At 40.2% G+C, this 26589-nt stretch overlaps 1 protein-coding gene across 2 annotated transcripts; it reads left to right on the top strand.

The window, feature by feature from the left end:
* Positions 1–946: 946 nt before the first annotated feature.
* iffo2b (intermediate filament family orphan 2b) lies at positions 947–26505 on the top strand. 2 transcript variants are annotated; one of them, XM_089010554.1, is made up of 8 exons: positions 947–1736; positions 17719–17779; positions 18749–18844; positions 20383–20544; positions 21389–21528; positions 22766–22979; positions 23057–23155; positions 23304–26505. In XM_089010554.1, exons 1-8 carry the CDS (start codon positions 1273–1275, stop codon positions 23535–23537), a joined length of 1470 nt encoding a protein of 489 aa, XP_088866680.1. In that variant the 5' UTR covers positions 947–1272; the 3' UTR covers positions 23538–26505. The 2 variants fall into 2 exon arrangements, with proteins under 2 accessions (XP_088866680.1, XP_088866681.1); XM_089010555.1 differs by having other exon boundaries at positions 949–1736; positions 22796–22979.
* Positions 26506–26589: the final 84 nt, after the last annotated feature.

The raw sequence follows: 26589 nt of genomic DNA, 5'->3' as shown, positions 1-26589 counted from the left end.
TTCCCTCGAGTGAGGCTTGCCCAATTTGTGCCTGGTTAAAAATATAAAAAGGTATCCTCTTCTTTTCCTTTCGGCCTTTCTCTTCAATGAATAAATGTTTAAAATTTAACACAATTTAATATCGATTTGGTGTGACGGTGATTCAACATCACTGCACAATCTACTCAGCTAATGTCATTATTTAAATTGTTTATAACACACAACTTTATTTTGCTTTTTTTTGCGCGGAGCACGTAACCACCGCCCACTGCTTGTAATTTGCAGGGTCCTCTTCGATTTGAATGGACGAGTCAGGCGCCATTTGCCTGAGTGAAAAGGAAACAACTTTTACAAACTAATTCAAGCGCCAGGGGGAGCTCGACTCAACACGTCCACACGTGCATGAATGTGGGACAATGTACTGAACGTGTTTTAAGAAGTGTTTACATTTAAGGCATGCAATTATTATAACCCCACTCACCCATTCAAAAAAAAATGCTTCGAATCATATTTTAGAAGATACATTTCATGTATATACTCTTTGTTCTTCTACGTCTCCGTCTCATAATTCTGGTGCTGTGAATTGAGAAATTTTCAATCTTGAGACAAATAAATTTTTTTTTTAAATCTTTTTCTTACCTTAAACAAATTAAAATAAATTCAAGTATCACTTTAATGAGTAATACTGGAAACAATCAGGTTACGTAATTATAAATTAAAATGTTGAAAAACAAATACAAGACAACGTTTTCCAACTCTTTTTACACCAAACTGAAAGTTAGCTTAATACTATAATTTGAAGATTTTATGAAACTGCGTTCAAATTAAAAACATTTATTACATTTGTCACAAAAATAATAGTTACAAGAAAACGATATATTTCGAATGAAGTAAAAGTATAAAAACGATAAGTGTGAATGACTACAAATTCCAACGCCCCAGACCGGAAGTGAACCGAGATTGAAGGAGGAGTAGGTGTGGCCTGGATGGATGTGCGTGTGTGCATAATATACAGTTAGATTTTTCGAACAGTGTGCAACATGATCTCTGCCCGGCGCCCAGAGGAGAGATTAAGCCCGACTCTGCGGTGCCGTGGCGATTGCTGGTAGGGCACGGCAAACGGCTTAGAGGACTAGAATGTGGTCGGTAGATTTATGACGACTATTCGTTCAAACAGGAGGAGCAGGACGAGGATTTATCTGCGTCAAATGTGTCGACACTCCACTGAGCAGTGATGATGATGCCATCGGTGCCTTTTATTTGACTTTTTTGTTGTGTTTTTTTTTCCTCGACATGAACTCGCTATTCTTCCCCGATGCTGCACCGGCCGGCGACTCGCCTCCGACGGGCACCAACGCCCTGCGGAATGACCTGGGCTCCAACATTCACGTCCTCAAGACCCTCAATCTTCGCTTCCGCTGCTTCCTCGCTAAGGTTCACGAACTGGAACGCCGGAACCGGCTGCTGGAGAGCCAGCTGCAGCAAGCTCTGCAGAGGCCGCACTATCGCGGGTTTTACGGCAGCGACGTGACCGTGCAGACGGACAGCGCGGGCGAGTCCAGGCTGCCGGGCACTATCTGGTCCTACACCCATGTGCGCAAGCAAGGGGAGCGCCTGGAGACGCTGCGCGGGCCCGGGGTGTCGTGGACGCACCCAGATGGGGTCGGGGTGCAGATAGACACCATCACCCCGGAGCTGAGGGCGCTCTACAACGTGTTGGCTAAAGTGAAGCGGGAGAGGGACGAATATAGGAGAAGGTGAGTGACACACCAGTGAATGCTCCGACCGTGTGCGTAAGAAACCTTAGACCACAAGTGTCAAAGTCAAAGCCCAGGGGCCAAAACCAGCCCGCCACATCATTTTTTTTTTGGCCCGCGAAAGCAAAAAACGTGTGAAATTCCAGGTTGCTTGCTAAAATCTTAACCAAAATTTCAGATTTTTGGATGTAAATCACAAAAACAGTAATTGTTCTTGATTTCAGACTTGAAAACTAGTTATTCATTAGTTTGTTGTGGGCTCTATATGTCATATGTGGCGGGGATTAAACATTCTAATGGCTTCCCCAAATTCACGGCCCTCGAGAGGAAACCATAACTACAATGTGGCCCGTGGCAAAAAATGACTTTGACACCCCTGCCTTACACACTTATTTCATCAGAAAAAAATGAGTTAAATCCTAAATTATATGGTTCTGGAGTTATATGAGCTTGAAATGAGGGTGGCTGTCCAAAATACAATTAAATACATACATATTAGTTTATATAGCACTTTAACAACAGCTGAAGCTGGAACAATACGCTAACATGAAAAAAATATTTCAGTATTACGAACGTATTCATACTTTATAGGAATTGTAAAGTTTTAAATTTGTTATGGTCTCTTTTTGATATCACATGGAGTGGAAAAAGTTTGAAAATACACCATTCATTGAGGCCTTATACTACGGTGCGCTTTACACACCGGAAAATACGGTAGTTCTTTTTACATTTAAGTCAAAACGAGCGAGACATGACTTAAATATCGACAGGTTTTCCATCACCTAGGAAGAGTTTCCTTTCAGAATGCGCGTCCCAGGCTCAACCTTACGGCGGGCGTCACGTGCAGCCCGTTTGGCACGCACGGGCTTGACAGGGAGCGGGCCAAAATGGCGTTCTGTCCGGGCTGTTCATGTTTGCCGACACAATTAATACGGGGAGGCATTTCAAGAGTCTGTGAGGTCAGTGATGACCAATGCTGATTTCCCTTGTAAGACTTTGACTCACTGACACAGAATGTGAGCATAAGCACCCCTGCCTCCCTATGGGAAACTGAATATCCTGCCCAGACCACTCCCTGAGTTCCACATTTTTGAAATCATTGAATACTGCTTCATAGCCAAAAATGTGAGTCTACTCGAACACATTATTTGATCTAAATAGTGGTCATTCTTCAGTCAGACGGCGTGCTAATCATCAATTTTTGTCAAGTAAATCCATCAAGTCGGTGTGTACATGTTATCAAACATACAAAGAGAAAACCAACCAACTATTCAATGGAAGACTATGCTTCCCAAAAAGATGCGTACCCATGATAATTTCAATTGTGGCTTTGATGAAAAAGCTATTTATTTCAAATTACAACCACACATTATTCAGTTTATGAAACATCATTCACCAGAGTTTCAGCTATTTCTGTCAATTTTTAGTCAATGTATGGCTTTCCCAAGATGTGTTGCAAATGTCCACCATTCCGTTGCAAGCCAACCTGTACTCATCTGACAAAGTTGCCAATCACTTTGGCACACTCCTCTTTCGGGAGGAAACATTGCTGAAGTGAGGGATTCTGTTGGACGCATCTTTTTGGGTCACCCACCCGAAAGAGGAGTGCGTAAAAGTGAGTGACAACTTTGGACATTTGGAACACATCTTGGGAAAAACATAAATGGACTAAAAATTGACAGAAATAGCTGAAATTCGGTGAATTGTCTTCAATAATGCGTGGTTGTAATTTGAAATAAATAGCTTTTTAATCAAAGCAACAATTGAAATTTTCATGGGTAAGCATCTTTTTGGGTCACCCTGTACATTGCACCAATTTAAGAAATTAAATACCTCCCGCAAAGAGAAATCGTACTTTTTTCCTGGAAAAAAAGTAATAAAAAAAGCTTGTCCCTTTTCCAGGAGCCAACAATGCATTTTCTCTGCCTTATTACGTCACTGCTCATTTTATCCAATTGCTTAAATCTTCTTTACTGCCGTCACGTGGAGAGACCCCCGCCCCCCCACCTCCTTCAATTACGTCATGGTCATCCTCGGTCCGGTTGTCTCATCGTCACTCCGGTGATTTATAAAAGCTTTGCTATATGTGCAGCACACACAAGGCAAAGGATGGATCGCATGCCCGGACTGTTTCAGACTTGTATTTGTGCAGTGACGTATGAGGTTGTTTACTTTTTGCCCCTTTTGGTCGCCTTGAAAATTTCGAACTACACTCACGTGGACACAAAATTAGTTACACAGGAAGGGGGTGACACTTTATCATCAAAGCGAGTCGGGGGGGACGCATAGGAACACAAATTTCCAAACCAGATGTGTGACAAAAATGCTATTTTAACTCATTCACTGTCAGACGATGTGCAAAAATGTGTCCACTGTAGTTCCAGGGTTTTTGTCATTGTCACTTGAATTCCAGGGCCCACAGAATATTGAGTTTTAGGACTACATAAACATTCAATGCAGCGTAAGAAACCATCAACTCCCTTTTTTCATGAGAAAAAAAAGTTATTTCCTAATTTATATGGGTCTGGAGTTATATGAGCTTGAAATGAGGGTGGCTGTCCAAAATACAATGCAATACATACATATTGGTTTATATAACGCTTTAACAACAGCTGAAGCTGTAACAAAGCGCTAACATGGACAAAAGGCAAATGCTGCCCCCTTGTTGAAGGGGAAAAACATTGCCAGAGGCCATGGCCAGCGCTCTATTGGCACCCAAGCATGTAAAACCAAAACCCAAACAAATTCGGGGAATGGCGGTCTGTCATATTTTCAATTCCCAAATACATTTGTGAATGGTAGTGAATTAGTTAAAGGAAGACAAAATTAAAATATATACAAAATACATTCTCTTCATCTATTTCATTATGTAGCGGCACATGCATTAATGCAAAAGAATCAAGCCAAAAACATTTAAACAAATTAAAAGTACGCAAAGGCGAGCTTCCGAAGTTACAGTCAGATGCTGGTGGGTGACAGAAAAGGAAGAAGTGTCAGGAGAATGGGTGACCATATGTACGTTTCCCATGTCAGTTTGTTGACATTAGTGCGAAATGTTACACACTGCGGTCAATGACTTAAAGTGGCAGCCAGCCTTATGGATGCGTTGGAAAGAGTCCTGACGCCAAGAGAGACTTTTACATGACATATAAGAGCAACAAATCAAACCGGGGATCCTCACTGTAAGGCGGATTTCCTTTTCTTCAACCCAAGTTTAAACCCACATCGTAAAACACATCACTAACCGACACGAAGGAAGTTGTAAAATCGCAAGTCAAGAAGTACATCTTCTTACTTTGCTTATGCGTGATTTCCTTCCAGGAAGGATTGTCAAGTATGATCTAATGTCACTCAATTTGGTTTATTTTTTCCAAATGAATATATGAGTCTCATTCAGGTTGTTTTAGCTACAATTTAACAATGACACTGGCATAGAATGCATTTACTTGTTGAAGGTTTGAAGCGTATTGTAAAGGACAACCGACGCCTCCAGACAAGTTATGTCCATAATTTGTAAAATCACTTCAAATGACTTCTACTGAGCGTATTTTACAAAGATTCAATGGCATATAGCTATATTTTACGTTTTAAGACTCGCGCTGAATATTCAGGAAGTCTTGTTTTCGAGTTGATGACGATGCCTGACGTGACGTCACGTCTGGAACGCCCCTGGCCGAAAAAAGCAACACACAATGCATTTTGGGTACTTTGTTTGGTCTGAAAACTTCGTGTTGATGGCGAAATTAGAAGGAAAACATAAATATAGTAAAGTCTCGTTATATCGATATTCAAGGGAGTCCGAAAAAATATCGATATAACCGGGACTATCGATATATCCGACCCTGTTTGCATGTAATTCTCTCCGTGCGTGCATAGAAATAGTATCGATATAACCGGGACTTTACTGTAACGCAATGGTGAATCGTTGTGTGTTGCACCATGACTACTATTTGATACTAGTTGACACAAATTCCCAGCAGACAAATCAGCCCCTTTCCAACGGAGTTTGTGCGCTATCTTGTGCGCCATCTTGTGCATTTTCTGGGCGCTACATTTTTCGTTTTAGGTATTTTAGATGCTATAAAACATTTCTGATGTCAGTTCGGAAACAAAAAAAATGGTGTTGGTTGTCCTTTAAAGCTTCTTCTGGCTCGATTTTTCAGGACTAATGTGATGTGGTCTATGGATATTTAAGGGCTAGCAACAATTTCTTTTTACGTGATGTGATTATTTTTAGTCATGCCTGGGCAGGCAAGATTCCGATGACATTTAACACGGACAGCATAGCTGATATAGATGTGGCCAAATGAGTGTGATTATCAGTACGTAGTCATTCTTTTTGAGTACTGTAATTTCCGGTGTATAAGGCTTCAATGAATGATAAAAGTTTTCCATACTATATACGGTACACCACATTTTAACGCGCTACAGTGGAGGCGGAACATACGTTAGTTGCTTTGATAGAAATCACAATCGGAGATAAGCAAACTGTCAAAGATTCCCAGTTTTTTACCGGATATACTTTTTCACACATTGCTCTAATGCAATGCTCTAATGCAGAATACTGTATTTTCCGGTGTATAAGGGGCACTCAAAAGCCTTGATTTTCTTCAAAAGATGATCATGAAATCATCATCATCATGAAATTTCCCCATTGCGGGACGAATAGAGGTATTCTGATTCTGATTCTGATGCGCCTTATATGCATGTGTGTCTTATATGTGAAGGAATATTGAGCAACAACAGGTCTCACAACTACTGTAAGCAGCCATTGCCCCCTGTAGAAGAAGCCATGCGTAACCCCAACCCCTACTGTCGCGCCTTATAATGTGGATGTGCCTTATATTTGGAAAAAAAAATTATATATTTATATATTATATTTGGAAACCTTTTACCTTACTTATACTCCAGTGCGCCTTATACACCAGAAAATACAGTTGGTAAATGTCATCCCTGCTTGACTTGCATGGCTGATTTCTGCCTGCATGAATTATTGAATATGGTTGATTTTAGATGTTTATTTGTGTTGATTAATAGCTGAGAATTGAGCGAAGAAATTCATTTCCGGTTCTTTTGTGAGGTTTAACGTTCTTTACATTTTTTTGGGGAATACAGCTTGCCGAATAAAGTGGTCTGAATTTAAACCTGCTGCCACTCTGATGATAATCCAGGCAGTTCTATTCAGGAAAGGGATTTTCTCTTAAGCCTTTCCCTCACATCGGAGGTTTCAAACTCCGTCCCGACTGGTCCTGATACACTTCCTGCCTGGTTCAAAGCTGAGCGTAGGGCTCGGAAAGACCTTTTATTGTTTCGACCTTCTGTTTGTTAAACAGAAAATAATTGCATTTAGCAGCAGTACAGTGTATTCTGGATGTATATTGGGATTGGGTAATATGGCTAAAACTGGATGATTGTGTATTTCATGTCTTTTGAAGAATATTGAATTATTATAATTTTTTTATTTTTCATTTTAATAAAGGAATCAAAGGGAAAAAAGCTGAATTTTGGTCATTTTAGTCGCACTGTGGCTATTATTGAACTCATAAGTAAAAATAAATACAAAATAAATCAATTAAAAGATGGTCAATACAGTCAGAAATCAACACAGTCAGGGACTAAATACACTTATTTTGTCAACATCGCACTGAACATCGGAATATATCACAAGTCTGAAAATCAAAATAGAAATATCTATAAGCAATGATTTCAAAATATGTGCAATGTATTATGTACATATGGAAATCAGACTAAACACGAAGCTGTCATAACAGTTGCAACATGAAACTAACCTGTTGCCAAGTTCTTTTATTCTAATAGTATGTAATTATATTGAAATATTAAGACATTATTTGAAAAAACTACCTCTTAAATTGTTTTTTTAGGTTATGAGACACAATAGCAAACTATTATGTCATTACTGTGCAAAGTTAGGTCATCCTCATGTCACTTTTTACCGCAAGGTTAGCTAATATGTTAAAGGACAACCGACGTCTCCGAACAAGTTGTGTCCATAATTTGCAAAATGGCTTCAAATGACTTCGACTGAGCATATTTTACAAAGATTCCACCGCATATAGCTATATTTTACGTTTTAAGAATATTCAGGAAGTCTTGTTTTCGAGTTGATGACGACGTGACGTCACTAAAGGACCGCCCTTGACCGTGAAAAAGACGCATTGTAGCAGTCCTTCCGTCACGTCAATGTATTTTGCTGTACTTGTTTGGCCTGGGGACCTCGTGTTGCACCCAAAAGCCGCCAGAAGGCCAGACGAGGGCGTCCAAGCGCCATATAAGGAATTTATCAGCCTGTGGAAACAGAGGTGGCCACAGGAGGTCGCCATTTTGTGCCTCTTTTTTTGGGTGAGAGATTTTCCCCCAATGTTGCTTCAAAATAACACAAATAAATTCTTTAATCGATTGCAAACATGTATGCTTTCCGCTTCAGAACTATTTGAATCATATTCATAACTGGATGTGTAACAAGAAAGCATATTCTCCGAATCTGAAGCCATTGTTTTGATTTATTAGCAATGCAAGACGTCTTGGCGTGACGTTACGAACTGGGGGTGGGACTTTCTGAAAATGCCCAATTCGCAGCTCATTTATTTGCAGATTTTGGACAGTAAGTCATTTTTATTGGTGTTTTGCATTTGACTAAAAATATCATACTGTGTGTTTTGAGCATTTTAGATGCTATAAAACATTTTTCTGATGTCAGTTAAAAAACAAAAAAGTGACATCGGTTGTCCCTTAAGTTTTATTGAAGTGTTATTGTAAACATGGGGCTCCCATTCTCTTAAAATGCAACAATGAATTTTTAGCATGTGCAAAAGCTAATGTGCATTTTATTTACCAAGTTCTGCAATTCAAATTTCGAATCCCAGCTCAGGCATTCACGAAAAAAACAGCGAGTCAGTCAGATAATGGAAGCTAACACCAAGCTAGGTCGAGAGGCGCGGCTGATGAGGGCGGGGTGAAAAAGGAAAGACTCCTGCGATTGTGTGCGGAACGGGAGTGGTTGTATTTCGAACAAACGCACCGCTTCCTCTTGTTTACAATTAGGTAACGAGCCCCATCCAACGCTGTGTCAAGCAAAAACAAAAACATAATGCTTATTATGCAAATGCACAGTGACAGACTTGAATCTGGTGCGCAAATTTATGTTTCCAACCACCAAAAGCACCCTTGGTTACATAAACTATATTCACGTTGACCATCCGCTTCTTTCATGGTGTGATTTTCAGACTTTAATTTGTTTGGGATTTTCCAATCGTATTCGGCCATGTTGCTCAGTGTGCCGCAGGCTTAATTTTAGTCACCTGTCATCCTGTGAGCATATGAAATAGTTAATCCTCCAAAATAAGTTTATCTGTCTGCGCTACTGACATGCACGGGCCCACATGTTAAGCCATTAATAGTTTTAACTTGGGCACTGTCGTTCTTTTGTGCATAACACTTTATATACATATAATATTCCTCCTAGTGGCTCCAGAATTTGAGAGACGAATGAAGGCCTGCATTCCAAAAGTCCTCCACATTTTTTTTCTCGACAGTACAGATGCAATAGTTCACAAACACACCCAAAGCTAATTTAAAGCTATTCGCGACTCAAAATAGTACAATCTGTGGAGGCACATGACTCCCTCTGATAAATCGATGAAAAGGTTTCTTCAGCTGTCATCTGTGAAGTACAGATGACAGCTGAAGAATCCTTTTCATCGATGGACCACTCCTGTACGACTGAGAGCTTACACAGACGTCTCTCTGATAGAGTTTCCCGCGCAGGGCCATGAGAGTTAATATCTTTCGAAGTCCGTGGCTAACCAAAACAGGAGCACTCTCTTAGATGTGTTTTCTGTGAGGTATTAGAAATATATCAGTCGCTTCCTCGAATCTTGTTTTTCATGCAAAGACATTTCAAAAGTGAACTGCTGAGCATGTTCTAGGTCTGTTGCGAACCAAAACAACAGAACATAAAAATGTCCAACGAATCCCACACCCTCCATTACGTGCTGTTATTTAAATTTGTGTAAAAGTTGTTTTAAAATCAGCCCAACTTGGATATGAGTCCACCATTCCAACAACAGGAGTGTTAAGGGATTCTGAAATGTTTTCTGGCACGCTTTTGACCATTAAAAAGTTGTGTAAACAATACAAGTCGTAATCTTTGTCATATATAAACTGTTTGACAGCAATTAAATTGCTGTAAACAAAAGAAATATGCCGTCTGCGCTACATGAAGATATTTTCCCGAGATACACACAAACAAAAGGTTGTTTGTGGGGTGCAAATGCACAGCAATTCGATTTCTTGTCAACTACAGCTCAATCCAGCTAGCTACTAAATTCTTAATCAGACCTAATTCGGATTTGAATTCACATATAAATGACTGCATGTGTTGACGATGTCTGCTTGTCTCCAGGACTATTGTATTATTTAAAAAATGTTTGTTTTTTTCTATGAGAGATGCTGCTTGGTAAGGTGCGGCTGTGATTGTGTTTGGTGACTGTTTAATGTCAATGGACGATTGCGTCTGTGAGAGAAAGTTTTCAAAGGCTTTACATGTGCCAAACTACAGCAGATGTTCTTCTCCCCCAGGGTCTTTGCAAAGCTTAACGCAGAGCGGGATGAAGTGCAGTCACCTCCTGTGTTGTCATAATGATTATTTCCAAATGTTATAACACAAACCTATGTTGAAAATGAAATAACCGGCAGGTCATGGCGTGTCGGTTCAACAGTACGTTTTGGGAATTGTGTTTCACGACTGACATTCGTGGAAAAACACAGGTTCACCTCGAGTTGTACATCTATTCATTGTCGACAGCACTGTTCTTCATGGAAGTTGCGGCTGAGGTGGAATCTATAGAATAAGCATCTCTGAAACCTACCAAACTACAATAATGAATTGCCTTTAGTCTTAACGTCTCAAATCCAAATACTCTGAGAAGTTAATACTAATGCTCAATGTTGATTGACATGAATGGATTATTGTGGTTGCAGTTTACAGTGGTCTCACGCAGTGCAGGAGGAAATTATACAAAGCCTCACATCTTTTACGGAAAATTATTTAATAACTACAAATGGTCCAATTTTGTTCATCTATCTATGCCAGTGATGTACAGTGTCAGCAGGACAATGAAACGTGTGCTCACTGTGTGGCAGAAGGTACATAAGTGACCTAGAAACGTCTATTTTATCTCATATACAGTAAAATACGTGTGTTGTTTGCTCACTAAAGGTTGGGAAACACGATTAGACTGTGCAGGTGTACATCAGAATATGGCCAGTATATAAGAGTGGGCTTGAGTGCCCCAGAGTCCTCTTCATTGAACCAGGATTTACTTGAGTGACATAACTGCAGTCATGAGAGGCAAACACCTCCTGAATGGAGTTGCTGTTGCTATGAGTAGTCTTCCATAGGTGTGTGTGGATGACTACACACACGCACAAAAGATGTTTTTGTAATGATTGTGTTATTTGCCCCTACACACTCATGAAATGTATTCAAGACATGAACATATTTATCTTCTTTTCATGCGCTTGAGTCGAATGCGGCGCATGCACGCGGACCTTTTCCTGTTTGCGCTTTCAATTTTGAAGGAACATCGTGAATTCCTGGGAAAGGAAGGACCCTCCTGTTTTTTCCCCGCACTCCCTCCCTCAAACTTGATCTTTCATGTCGTAGCATGACAAAAGTGTGGTACGCACTCAAAAGTGTGAGAAATGTGATTTTTAGGTGACTTAAAAAAATAATAAAGGCCCTTTCAAGGTGTTAACATTTATTTTTAAAAAAGCGTTTGACTTGAAGGATTCAGCTAAAAGTCAAACCATAACTTATTTTAATTTTCAGTTAAATGTTGACTAGATTAAATCATTAAGTTTGTTCATCTGTGTGCTATTCGTGTTCCTGCGATGATGGTGATGATTCAATTGCAGTTTAAAAGGGTGTGGTGGAGACAATTACCCATACACACCTGATTGGACATGTTTTGACCCACTCAAGCTCTCACTTGCTAAAATTTATTGCGTGCCCTGAGGGCCATAAAAATAAGAAGAATTGAGGATGTGTAGGTTGGATCGGCGCAATTAAGTTTATGGACATGATGTTATGATAAAGAATGACAACATGGCATCCCTGGCAACCTTATAATGAGGTGTTTTGTTACGCCCCGTGGACAGATGTTATGTTTGATGTCTATGACTGTGTATTATCAATATTTTTTTTCACCCCCACATATATTTTTGAATCATTTGTCCATATACTGTACTGTAGTGGTGGTTAACGTTTGTAGTTATTATTTTTGTTATCACAAAGTGCAGTTATATTGGAGTCTTATTAAAAAGTGCCACAAAAGCGAATTTTGAAGAATGAGCTTTTTTATGCATTTCATAATGCATTACCATGTAATATGCACCATAGCAGTGCATTGAGAGGTGTGAGCATACACATAATTGATGAAAACATGCCCACTGACCATTTGTTTTTGCCTCATTTTTTGGTGAGTGAACGTTTTGAACTCACCATTATAAAATTAGATGACTCCTTCTTTCCCAGGAAGACTTTGGCAGTGACATCACCACCGAGCAGCTCATTTCTTTTATCAAACAACATTCCTGGAAAATGGCATGGTCAAATTAGTGACACGCCTATTCCACCAAATCGCAGTTAAGACATGTAATTGCAGGTAATTTCTGTCAATACAATGATTACGTGGCTCATACGGAATGCTCTTGTGGGCTTAGTATCAAAAATAACAAATAGTATATCATCAGAGAGATGAAAGTACCAGGGCACATGTGCACCATCATGTTAAAGGCGGCACAGTTTGCTCATGCATATTTTTTTTTTACCATGGTTAAAGACAAGACAATAAACAATGATCAGATTTGTGGCACCCTTTTGTTGGGGTGCTACGGTACCTAAACTTTACCATGACAGTCACTCTACGTCCGTACTGCGATTTGTCTTTCCTCATCTAGTCTGCGGTCGCGTCGTGAACCATTCCGCCACTGCTCAATGTCATCACGACTACATGCCGTCTAGACTCAGTGAAGGAACATAAAGGTGAGTAACAAGATGTGCATTAGGTGTGCACGTGATTGACTGAGCCAATATACAAATTGGATGCAGGCCAGCGGTTTTAACAGACACCAGATGGCGAGTGGAGGACAGTATAGTACATGCTATAAGAGACATCCAGATCCGTCCCATTAGTGCACGTCTTTCTGAGACTATGATTGAACACCAAGTGTCTTGACATTTAATCGATGACCCACTTGTGTCAGAGAAAGTCTTCATGCGTGTCTCACAGAAAGACTGGCAAGCCGCATTAAGGAGAAGTATTATTACAAAAGGGCAAGGCTCTTGGCCGCATGTGCGATTTATCACAGCCGACTTCATGTTTCGGAGGTGCGGTTTTGTGGTATCAAGCCATGTTTGTTATCGTATTACATTTCCTCTATTGCTTACCGGCCGTCATTGGAATGAATATTTGTTTCAGCAAATGCTACATGCTGTTTTATTGATTTTACCCATCGAATATTTAAATATTTATAGGAATATCTATACAGTCAATTTTGAAACTTAACTCATTCGCTGCCATTCACAAATGTATTCAAGAATTGAAAAGTGTGACGTGGAGCGCCATTCCCGTATTTGTTTGGGTTTTGTTTTTTCTTGCGGGGGGTGCCATTAACGCCCTGGTCAGACCTCTGGCAATGTTTTTTTTCCTTCCACGAGGGAGCAGCATTTGTCTTTTCTCCATGTTAGCGTTTTGTTACAGCTTAAGGCGTTGTTATAGTGCGATATAAGCAATATGTACATGTATTGTATTTTGGGCTGCCGCCTTCATTTCAAGCTCATATAACTCCAGACCCATATAATTTAGGAATTAACTTTTTTTGTTGATGAAAGAAGAGAGTCTATGGTTCCTAATGCTGTTTTGAATGTTTATGTAGTCCTAAAACTCAATATTCTGGGGGTCCTGGAATTCAAGTGACAATGACAAAAAAACTGGCACTGGAGTGGACACATTTTTGTATGTCTGGCATTGAACGAATTAACGGTTAGAGGTCATCACGGCAAGTCCCAAATAAAATGCAGCACATCGAGGAACATCAGGTTTGGATGTGTGCGCTTTCCCAAGACATGCACATCATCCTGTGGAAAAAAAGTATGCAGAGCAAATGTTACTCCCAGACATAGACACATGATGAGGGAGTTTTGTACTGCTGGAATGTTGCTGGCCAGATAAGGCTTTGGAAAAAATATTTTTCCCCATTCTAAACACATTTTTGTAAAAACCCGAAGGCAGAATGTTTTTCTTTGTTGTTAATGATGCTGCTCATACACTGTAGCTCAAAGAAATTGAGCAACTGAACGTGATTTTGTCAACTAAAGACATCCAAAAATTCACCAGCTCAAATAAAACTGGTTATACAGAGCTGTATTCGTCTTTGTATACATTTTAAATTGTGTTTCCCTTCCATCCATCCATCCATTTTCTAACCCGCTTTTCCTCACGAGGGTCATGAATGTGCTGGAGTGAATCCCACTTATCTTCAGGCGAAGTAATGTGGGGTACACCCTGAACTGGTTGACATGCAATTGTTGTGAATTGTGGTTCTTGAACCCACACTGAGTGGGAACCGTGCCCAAGCTGCCTGCATTCAAGTCAGGCGAGTGTACCACACCACCATCAGCAACTGCTTATCTTTTTTGAATTATAAATTACAGAGCGTACCTGTAGCTCAATTTAATACTGTAATTGTGATTGATATTAGCCGACCAAATGTATGTATGTTTGGTTGTATTTTTATTTCCACAAACCTCAACGGTAGCACAAGGATGTTGATTTACTGGAGGCTACTTACAGATGTTAGCTGTGGTCGGGGAGACGGGCTCCGAGCATCAAGAAGAGAAAATGACACTGAAACATTTCTATAAGAGTAATGACTTACTCATAAACCTGACCCAAAGGAATGTACTACACCACTGGTGTCCAAGTCAAGGCCCGGGGGCCAAATCTGGCCCATCACATGTTGATTCGGCCCACGAAAGCCAATCAAGCATGTCAGGTGCTATGATGCTTGCTAAAGTCCGAATCAAAATTTCAAATTGTCAAATGTAAACCACATTAACAGTCATTATTGTTGACTTCAGATTGAACACTAGTTATTCATTACTTTGCTGTGTGTTCTGTATGTATTATGTCGACGAGATGAACCCTTTTAATGGTTTCCCCAAATTCATAACGGAGCCTCGAGAGGAAGCCGTAACTACGATGTGGCTCGTGGCAACAAAATGAGTTTGACAGCCCTGTACTACACCCTTCTAACAACAGCTTGATAAATGAAACTAGATCTAAAATTCTGGCCCCTTTGACAACACTACTCGGAACCTCTTGGTACATTAGTTCCTGGAAGTTACAGTAAATGTTTCTGTGGCCACTGTTGTGTTCACATCGAATGCAGGAGTATCTGAAATGTTTATGTAGTGTGTAGATCATCCAGAACATGTTTCCAGGAACTAAAATGACAAGCAGTTCCCATTTTCTCATCGTGTGAGAGTCCTCCAAAACTCAGAGTTCGTGGGAGGATTTTAGAAAACTCCAAAGGTCCATGACTGATAGATGAAATATAAAACAGCTTCAGTTGTATTGGCACCTGTTGCCTTTCCCTCTGTCCATTGATCCTTTTAACTGCATTTCTAGCGATTCAAGGACAGGATTAAAAATCAAGATCTTGGCTTTGTTGTCTTGTGATGCTGTCCTGAACTCCCCAGACCAGAGCCAATGTCCTGAGGCAGACTGAAAGAGGGAGGGTGGTGGTTTTTGTGGGCTCCGAAAAGCAGCACTGCCAGCATTTTTTTTAAAAAAGCTCCACACTCTGCCAAGGAAGATTTCTCTTTAATTAGGCAGTGCACATTGAAGTGAGAACAAGGGGAAGTTTTGTTGAGAAAGTGAATAGCCACTCACGCATCTTGTGTGGCCAAATGTGACTTTCCAGCATGCCATTGTCGTCTCTCCATGGCCAAATAGTTTTGGGTTTGTTCAACATGTTCAACTGTGGTTTTCACAACATACTGTTGCTGATTTTTACTTTGGAGTCAGCCAATCCTCCAGGAAGCGTCTCCAGCTGGTCCAGAATGCGGCTGCTCGCCTCTTGACTGGTACTCTTAAGAGGGAGCACGTGACTCCTACTCTGGCATCCCTTCATTGGCTCCCTATACATTTTAGAGTTCTTTTCAATATCTTATTATTTGTCTTCAAATCTTTAAATGGCCTCGCTCGTCCTTACCTCTCCGAGCTCATTCACCCCTACACACCTTCCCGACGCCTCAGGTCTGCTGTCCCACTATCTGGAATGACCTGCCACTGCCAAGCCCCCTCGCGGCCCATCTTTAAAACCCGTCTCAAAACTCACTTGTACTCTTTGGCATTCGACTCAGCATGATTCCGACTTGATCTTGCTTTCACTCCCTGGTGCTTTCTACTAACTATGTGACTGCTTTATTTCCTGTATATGATACCTGTCCCTGTTAAGCACTTTGTTGCAGCTTCAGCAGCTGTTGTTAAAGCGCTATAAATCAATGTGTATTGTATTGTATTTTAAATGGATAATTATCACTGAATGATACTGTTTGAATTGATACCTATTTTATTGTGATGCCATTTGTGAAGTTTGAAATGACATGAGAATTCATGCCACATGTAGTACAATAATACTTATCAAAGCGCCACTTTGCAGAGTTCATACAAGTCATAACTCACTGTCAGATGTGCCACTGGCACAGTGACGCCTTTGTGCCATTCTCAACCTCTACATCTTTGTCTGTGATTCAGCTTCTAAACTCAGATCACACAGCGTTGTAACATGATGCAGTTCATTGCCTCAAGCCACAAGTATGCCGCAGGGTATGGCCGCCGTGCTGCAGTTGATGAGCGATACGAGGTGTCAACGGAGGGGGAAAGAGACAAGTGGTGCCAATTTTAGCATGCAGCCACCATGAGGTCTGCAGCGTTATTTTTAGGGAGAGTATAAGTGTCGGTCAATGTCTCATAAAGAATGGAGTGCAGTTTGAAAGCAGCATGCCACCCTCAAAGCCTTACTGGTAGTAGTTGGTAAGTAGGGTAATAAACTACCCTCTATGAGGCGTCTTTAATGACTTTTAGCGTTATGGTAGACTGACATGTGGTCACTTTACAATGTTGTTTGGGTCATAATTGATTTTTCAAGGTGATATTCACATTTTTACATTTCTTTTACAACAGTTTTATGACAGATAACCTGCAAAAAATTCAGTGTGAGTAAAACTGTTAACAGTTGATATAACACTAACATAACACTGTAAAAAAGTGTTCCTTCTAAACATCAACACTTCATTTCCCTTTAGAATGCTCATCTAGAAGAATCTACATCCAATTGTTGACTCCCTTGGAGACCATTATGCATTCATTTTAAATATCCATCCATTCATTTTCTTCGACATATCAAAGGTTAGGTCGGAGCGGCAGCACCTTTAGTGGTGAAGCTCAGATTTCCTCTTCTCAACCACTTTGTGAACCTCTTCTCGTGGCTCCCAAGGCCTTCCAGTCCAGCTGGGACATTGTTTCTCTCCATCGTGTCCGAGGTTGTTTGCGGCACGTAGCCCCAGACAACTTACCTCATCATTTGGATGGCTCAAGAAGGCGATCATTTTAAATCACTTTACACTGTTTAATTAATTCAATTTATTGTAGTTGAGTTTGCACAAAAGGAATTTAGTGTGTTTAAGACTCAAATAATCACATTTAGATGTTCACACCTTAAAAAGAACAATTGTTGTGAAAACCTTTAAATCTCTAATAAAGTGACGGGGTATGGCGAAGGTATTGTGTAATCAGAGACCGCGGTATTAACTCGATCTTACATCGGTCTCATCGCCCTCGGGGGAACTTTCTCCTTGAATACTGAGTGACCCACCTTTGTATTGTGTTCATAGATGGCAAGAGGAACTGTCCAAACGTGAGCAGTTGGAGTCTGCGATGGAATCCCTGCACCAGGTTAGAAAAAGCAGGTTTTATTCCACAAGCATATTGATGAACGGACATTAGAAGTTCACCGTTAAAAGTCTTAGAGCAATCCATGAGACAGGACTCCATGAAACTTGAAGAATGAACCAAGAAAAAATATTTTTTAAGTGTTCCTTACATTGTGGCAAATGGCAATTGGTATTATCAGCAGTGGGTTCTCACAACAATTCAAAAACAATCATAGGTTAGCGAGAAGGCTACTTGGTTCATAAAGAATGACGCTAGAATCACCAAATACTTACATTCCTTGGTGACAAAAAGTAAAAATGAATTCATCAAGAATGGAAAACATTTTTTAATGTTAATTAGCAGCCTGTCAGAGTTGGAAAGCATCAAATTAGCCAAATGCTCTCTTGAATAAAAGCAGAGAAAAAAAATGTGCTTGGTTATTTCCTGACTGAGAAATGGGATGCGTAAAAAATATTCCTTTTTTATCTCCTTTAACATGTTTTCACTTGGTACATGTGCCACCACTCCACAAAGTTTCACAGAAATTAGAAAATAAATCGTAAGGTAAACATACCTAAAGGTCCAGGACCCGAAGACGCAGTTAGCATGGTGACCTCTTTTTGCATTTGCTCCCATCGATTGTGCATGTTTGGATTGGCGGTCAGCAAAAAAATAGGTGGAGTGGCTCCCACAAGGGCAATAACCTTTTAGCACACAGAATGATGTGTTGCTGAACAGCAGGCCTGGTAAAGCACATTCAGTATAAAGACGCCAGTGGTAGAAAATGGTGGATTAGCAATAGCAGTGTAGGCTAATATGACTCAAATTGTTTACGGGAGCACCATACCTTCATCCATTGTCAAAGTACTGTAATGATTGATGAAAATGAGTCTTACAGTGTTGAGCCGCACAACATTACACAGTCTGTACATAACAGTGTGGTTTATCTGGCCTTGTTTATCTCATTTTGATTCCCTAATGCCCACTCAGCGCGCCAAAGAGTCATCTGAGATCCAGGATGATCTGAATGACAAAGTGGAGAGACTCAAGGCGGAATTGGTGGTCTTCAAGAGCCTCATGAGCGACGTAAGCACCCGCAATCTCATTAAAACGTCACACCCGTACTTCTGTTGCCCCCCCTCCCACACACACACACACACACACACACACACACACACACACACACACACACACACACACACACACACACACACACACACACACACACACACACACACGGCACTCAACTGAGAAAGCGTTCCCTCGTCAAAGGAATGCAGAGGCAAAAATCCAAGAATGTTTCCATTGAAAAAGAAGTGATGTAGATCTCCAAAGCCCTTTTCCTGTCTTGTATATCGTTTGTATTGTTCCTTGCCAGCTGTGCTTCCCAATGAGATAAAGGATTGAAGTACTGCAGTGGGCCGCTCCCAGTGTGTGCTTGCACAAGAACAAATAGGCCTAAAAGCTTTCCTTCTTCATCCTGTTTTATTGTTTCAACCTTTTATTCATGTCATCAATTTATAAACCATTTTTTTCTTTGCTTTTCATAATTCTACATGTTCAAATCAAGAAACGGGTAAGTGGTATGAAAGCAGTCGGCCATGTTGTTGTAGAGGTCTTGTCTGTACTGATTTGTAGGCGTGGTCTCAATCATTGGTGGACATGTTTGAGATGTTTTGTGTCAAAAAACTAACTCAATCACATTTGGTGCGATTTTTCAAGTAAAAAAAAATACTGAACAAAATAATGCTGCAAGCAGTAATGATCGAGCGTTCACATCCCTTGTTTTCATGAAAAATACTCAAAATCAACTGTGTCCAAATGTTTTCGTTAGAGGTCAGCCTGCACAAAAAAACAGTCTTTGATTTGAATTGTACAATTACATAAACCAATCATTTAGTGTTTATACATCAGTTATTTTAAAAAATATGCTTAATTTACAGCTTCTTGTGTTATTTTCAATATCTGCTGATTTCCACCTGAAAAAATGGACTACTGCTCTAAATGATCATCAAAACTTTGACACCATGCGCTTCTCACTTTAGATGGCAAAACCTTGGTAAAATCTCTTTTTCGAGATGTAGCAATTCAACATACTTCCTCGACAAATTACTACTTTCATATTTGACAAGGCTTTGGCAACTATTATAGTATGGGCAAATAGTTGGTAACACAAAAAAATGCAAATTGGTACAGTAAAGTCTCGTTATATCGATATTCAAGGGAGTCCGAAAAAATATCTATATAACCGGGACTATCGATATATCCGACCCTGTTTGCATGTAATTTTCTCCGTGCGTGCATAGAAATAGTATCGATATAACCAGGACTATCGATATATCCGATATCGATATAACGAGACTTTACTGTACTTGTATACCTCTTTATCACAAATGTCTCAAAGGGGTTCACATAATTGCCGGGGGTTCAGTGTGCGCTTGTCTGAAACACTCACCCAACCTGCATTTGTGAATGTCCCCATTTAATCTTAAATACAGTACATAGTAAAAAGAATCAATCAACTGTATGTAGTGGACAAAGTACCATAGCTACTACCTCCTTGAAGAATCACAGTTTAATCATCCGATATTAAATTGAATTCACACTATGTGTGTTCCCTATAGCAAATGTCTGACCTGGACTCCAAGATTCAGGAGAAAGCACGGCGGGTGGACATGGACATCTGCAGACGCATTGACATCACGGCCAAGCTGTGTGATGTGGCGCAGCAGCGCAACTCTGAAGACATGTCGAAGATGTTCAGCGCCAGCTCGCTTCCAGAGAGGGTGCGTATCCCTTAAAGGACAACCAACATCACTTTTTTGTTTCTTAACTGACATCAGAAAAACGTTTTATAGAATCTAAAATACCCAAAATACGCAGTATGATATTTTTATTCAAATGCAAAACACCAATAAAAATGACTTAGTGTCCATAATCTGACACAACTTGTCCGGAGACGTCAGTTGTCCTTTAAAGAGCAAACAGAATTACTTCAAACATCAAAATTGTAGATAAAACAATTGTAGAAGATTGTAGAAGTGATCATTGATCAAAATAGAGTGGCAAATTGATATGTGTCTGTCTCCTGTTTGATTAAATTGGAGTATTTATGATCATTATTGTGAAAAATAACACATTATCAGTCTTCACATAGAAATTGGTAAACCTTCTACTGTAATGTGTGAGTGCCCAATAAGTACAGTACTGTATAGGTCTCAATTTCAAATATATAACTTGAGATATCGGTGCTTTCTGTCCTTTGGTTGGTTGGTTGTTATCTTGCCGAATTCTAGCAAACAAATGTTAGCAAGTTAGCCTTTTATCTATTATCTTCAAAAATTCTACATGACTTCAAGCTGTACTTCAGGACTTTTGCTAATGATATAACAGTTCAGAAATGTGTTTTAATGTGGCTATCATAGTTAAGATCAACTGTCGGCTAGTTGATATGTTATCAATTCATATTTGATAGTACGTTTTACTAAAGCCTAACGTGGAAAATCGGAATAAATCTGTCTCAATGCAGTTTCTGCTCATGTTAGAATTCCCACTCGTAGATTTTTAGTTTAAGTTGTCAATTTTAATGCACCAAATGTTATTCATTCAGATTTTGGTGTCTTTTAACAGGGTGCATCGGTGGGCTGTAAAAGGAAAGAGCGTAAGGCGGTGTCTGACGAAGATGTTTCCAAAATGGAGGCAGAGCCCAACCCTCTGGAGCAGGACACAATCAATATCACAGACGAGATGAAGCGCATGCTAAACCAGTTGTAAGCGTGACCTTCACATGTTCACACCCACCGCCATGCGAACACTTCTTCATCAAGTTGGTTTTGTGATCAACAGCTAATGGCTGTTGTTGACGATGGTCACTCACCTCTCTCTAGTGTTCCCTTCGGGTATTGCATCTTCAATTGTCAACCTATTTCTTTCGTCCTTGTTGATTCCAAGATAACGTCGAATCACTTGACTATGATAACGACATTAAAATACAGTTCTGAACTGTTATATATCACCAGTTTGTAATTTGGGGGTAAATAACAATGAGTTCTAAACTCCCGTTTCAGTGCCATATTAAACTTAATGTTGTCCAGGTCTTGATTGAATGCACGCCTTAGCTGACAACATTCTACTTCTTTAGACTGTGAACACGTTAATTTGACATTAAATTCTCCAGAGGTGGAAACTCAAATGCCCTCTGACTCTACAAGAAGGGAGCACTTTGTGGTGAGCGCACCATTCTCACGGTTTTTGTGGGTCTCGGTTCAGCTCCTGCCTGAGTGCCTTGGTTTGTAGAGTTGGCACTTACTGTATACATTACTGCATGGGCTTTCTCAGGTTATTCAGGACTGACCTGTCAGATGTGCAGTCTGTGAACTGTCTGTGAACACAGTATTTGCTGTGTAATTGGCCACTTTTCTCTTCCAAAATCCGATGGGATAGGCTTCCGGTCACCCGCAACCCTAATGGGCATAAGCACCAAAGAAAAGGGATGAGTGGAAAATTATTGGCTGTCATTGGATTGTGTTGATGTATAAATTATAGTGATTAGCAGAGAGTGACTCTAGTCTTGTCCCCACACTTTCGAGCCAAAGCTGTAAAATGTCTGCTAACCAATGTAATTTTGAGATTGATCACCTAGACATGTGAACCACACCAGTGGTTCTGAATCGTGTTGGAGGCACCGAATCCCACCAGTTCCATATGCTCACCGAAACCTTCTTTCAATGATTGTGCCCACTAACTGCAGATGAGACTGACGGTTGGACCTCTGTGGCGGAGGATCCACCGAACCCTTGAGACCGACTCACCAAACCCCTAGGGTTCGATTGAACCCAATTTAAGACCCACTGATATAGACCCATCTATTTTTAACACTGCCTTTACAAATCACTAACATTTCTGTTTCTTCTTTGCATGCCATATACTTGCTTAACCTTGCATTACTCGTTTTCCTCTCTTCTCCTTCCTTTTATCCCCCTCTGTCTCTCGCTTCATCTTATGCAGACACCGTTCAGATAACTCCTCTGTTGCCAGGCGCGAGACGTTCGACCTGGACGACGACTGCGACAGTCTGACGTGGGAGGAGAACGAGGAAACGCTGCTACTATGGGAGGACTTTACCAACTACAACGTGCCAAGCGGGATCATGACCATGACGGCGGTACCGCCCTGTGCCGTCGCACTCCCGAAAGACGGAGGTGGCGACTGCACGGAAACAGTGAGTCCCTCTCCACTCTGTGGAAAGGCGGACTGTGGATGATTGATCAGCCTAACCTCCCTCCTGTTCTCTCCAAGGACTCCCACGACAAAAGTCTCGGCAGTCTTATCGATGAAACAGAGTCTCTTTTCAAGAACAGAGAAAAGGAATACCAGAAGACCATCGGACAAATCGAGGTACAGTGAAACTCTTTGCATATTCACACTTTCAGAAATGTCATTCATTTTTTAGTGCTCATTCTAGTACGCTCAAAAAATATATTATTCACCCCTTTGTTATTTTGGATTCACTTTCTGGCTTGGTGGCTTTCCGTGATTGGATCAGATGGAGTTGGCCACAGCTAAAAGTGACATGAACCGCCACCTGCACGAATATATGGAGATGTGCAGCATGAAGCGAGGCCTGGACGTGCAGATGGAGACTTGCCGGCGCATGATCAAAGGTGGCAGGAGCTCACCGTCGTTTAGCTCCGTGGCCAGCAGCGACTCAGGGAACACTGACGACATCCAGGACGAGATCTCGGACAAGGACGTCGATGCTGAAGTTCCCATCAGTTGATGACTACTTTGGAAGTTGGTGTGTGACAAGAACCACCCAAAAGTTAATTAAAAAAAAAAGCGCACGGAGGTCAGCTCAGAATTTTGGTGCTTTTACAACAATTTGGGCTAGTCACTGGTCAGAATTAGGAGAAAGGGTGCTCTTTTCCTCTCTGGATATTTACTCAGATTCAAGGTTATTTTTGTAGTTGGTTATGTTCATGTCATCGCCACTGAGGGGTTGCTGTTTTGTTAGTTTATGCCAACACGCGTAACCAATTTCCGCCACTTTTTTGAAAAATCCAACGAAGTTGTGCTATGTTTATCATTTTGCTCTGTGCAACAAAAGCAAATTTAAGTACAAGAAAGGAAATCTACTCACCCTTGGAAGAGGCCTGGCAGTGACGTAAGAGAGAGGGAAAAAGAAAGTGTGAGTGACTGTCTCACAATTTAGAAGTCTTCGGCTTGAATGAGGTCCTCCTGTCTAGAGTTTACATGTTGGGTCATCTTTTGAAGAAAATGAAGCATTTTATACAAATACAGTACTTGCCCTGTTATTGGCTATGGACCATTACTGGGTGTATGTGGCCTGTCACCTGGGTCAGTTGGGATTAACTTCTGATCACCTGATACTCCAAAGAGAGAAAGTACCTGGATGAAATGGATGATTGTACAAATACAGTTAATAAAATAATAATGTAAAACTACTCACCTATTCAAAAAGTCGAACTAACAAAACAGAAAGGGAACAGGAGGATCATAGCAGTCATGTAGTGACGTTTTTGTAGGTACTGTTGGAACGAGAATGTGTTTTTTTGGGTGGAGAAAAACCTGAAAATATCGTGACATTTGTCACCACCTTGTGCTGTACTGTACAACTTGAGTGGCGGCCAACTTTGTAGCTATAACTACTATTTTTTAAAGTGCTAACAGCGCTAGCTTCCTGTTGCAGCGCTAGCTTCCTTAGCAGCGTCCCTTTTGCCACCATTTTGTACAAAAAGAAGGAAAGCCAGGCCTGAAGTTAGGAAGTGATTTGAAACCTGAAAATATCATGTCAGGACTGAAGCACAACACCAAAAATAAAAATAAAAAATACAGTGATTCAATAAAAAGGTGGAAGATTTGAGTCTACTCTAGTCAGTTTTGATGACTTAAAAACGAAACCGATTTGAGACTCAATGACAAAATGACTTAAGGCCTATTTGAGTCCCCCCACCGATATAATCTACCTTATAAACGTTACAGTCCACTTGCATCAGACGCCAAAAATATGCACCAGATGTCTCTGCTGAAACATATTTAGGATGTTCTAATCATAGAAGTACATCACGATTGTTATTGCTGCAGAAATGAGAGGAAGGAGCACAGCCTTTTTTTAAATTATTTTTCATGCATCAGTGCACTACAAAAGTTCTATGCAATAGAGCTGGCCTTCTTTTTTTTCTCCTCTCCGCAAAACAATATGATTAGCCTTCTAACCAATGCAGGTGTTTTTTCTACAGCGCATAATGCTTTTCTTCAGGTTTGTGTGTGTTCGTCTTTCAGTAGCTGTGAAAGCATTCTTCCTTTTTCATGCAAATCGGAAGCACATTGTTTGCATCCTGATGTAAAAAGCCTATCCCGCCTTTAGCGCAACAACTTATACATGATTCCAAAAGGAAAGCACCCGTCATGACACAAATTGAAAACGATTCAAGCCAAACAAAGCCCTTCAACCTCCAATGCAAAAACCAAAGGACATATTTCAAAAAGTCCCGTTCAAAATCACCTTCATGCCGTTTTGTCCTTGTGTTTTAATCCATTGCAATGACACTAGTTCGTGTGTACGGTACATTGCACACCCCAGAGGCCTTTTAGCTAAAACAGTGAACTCTCCAAAGTGGAACACAATAACATGTTATTTGACAATGGTTGACTTCCTTGTTGTCATTCCCATATTCAAGCTGTTATTTAAGCAGAAAGACAAGCTTATCACAACTTCACAGGACACAAAGTGAAACTGCTCCAATTTTTTGAATCTAGTATGACATACTGGAAAGGGAATTCCAGACTGTGCAACCTTTGTGGTGTTCCTCTTTAGCGCTTCCACTATACATTACATCACTTTAATTATTTTCCAGTGCTTGCGCTATTAGTTTAGTTTGAAGGTGATACGACACATGGGGGCTGATATATTTTTTCCATGGGCTTTTTGTATTCTCATGTATGAACTGATCTTCCGATTAAGCATAATGTTAACAAAATCCTTTTTTTCTCAACGTGTTTAGGTTGGGCAGAAAATATTTTTTGGTAGCCTAATTTAAAAACTTGTGCTGTTTTAATCAAAATAGCATCAATGCTTATCGTAGATTTTTATTATATTCTTTTGTTTTTTGCCATCATTTGACAAAATGTAAATCAGGTATGGATTATGTTGAAACAGGACAGCACATCGCTTGCAGTACATACACTGTACAACATATACATATTGTATATGTCAATCTATTCATTTATGAGTTCATGTTATAAACCTGATGTATTATTTTGTTTTGATGTTCAATTGAAAATCAGCCTATTTCATTATGAGGATGTTGCTTCATGGAGTTTCGTATCAAAACTGTGTAAATGTGACACTGTTTAACCGTTCAAAAGCAGGGATGAGTGCTTGCGTTCACGAAGTGCAAGGATGTGAATATTTCATACTAAAAAAGTTTTTATACTAGACTTTTTTAACAATGGTTGTTAGTGCGTGTGCCCATCAGCTTGTTTTTAATTTGTATCTCCTTTGAATGACCTCTATATTGCAGGAGGTGGTAAAAGCTGCATTATTGGCCTTGTGAGGGAACACCTTAGTGTTCAACCTTGTTTCCATCCGTGTGTGTTATTGTTATTTTTTTGCTTCTTTTCCTTCTTTATTAAAAGGAGTATTAACATATTCATGTGGGTCTGGGACAGAAATAATGAATGTAGTCAATGTAAGACGAATAAAGTGAGGGGCTAAAATTCTTAAACTCTTGTCTTTTGTGTGAATACTAAAAGCCACATTAAAATGGAAACATTGAATTAATTACTCAAAAGCCTTTAACGGTACACTT

This window comes from Hippocampus bargibanti, linkage group LG12 (genome assembly GCF_051943395.1).
Source record: "Hippocampus bargibanti isolate YZ-2025 linkage group LG12, ASM5194339v1, whole genome shotgun sequence".
NCBI lineage: Eukaryota > Metazoa > Chordata > Actinopteri > Syngnathiformes > Syngnathidae > Hippocampus > Hippocampus bargibanti.
Note: the sequence above shows the minus strand (reverse complement) of the source record. Positions and strands in the feature narration are given on the sequence as shown.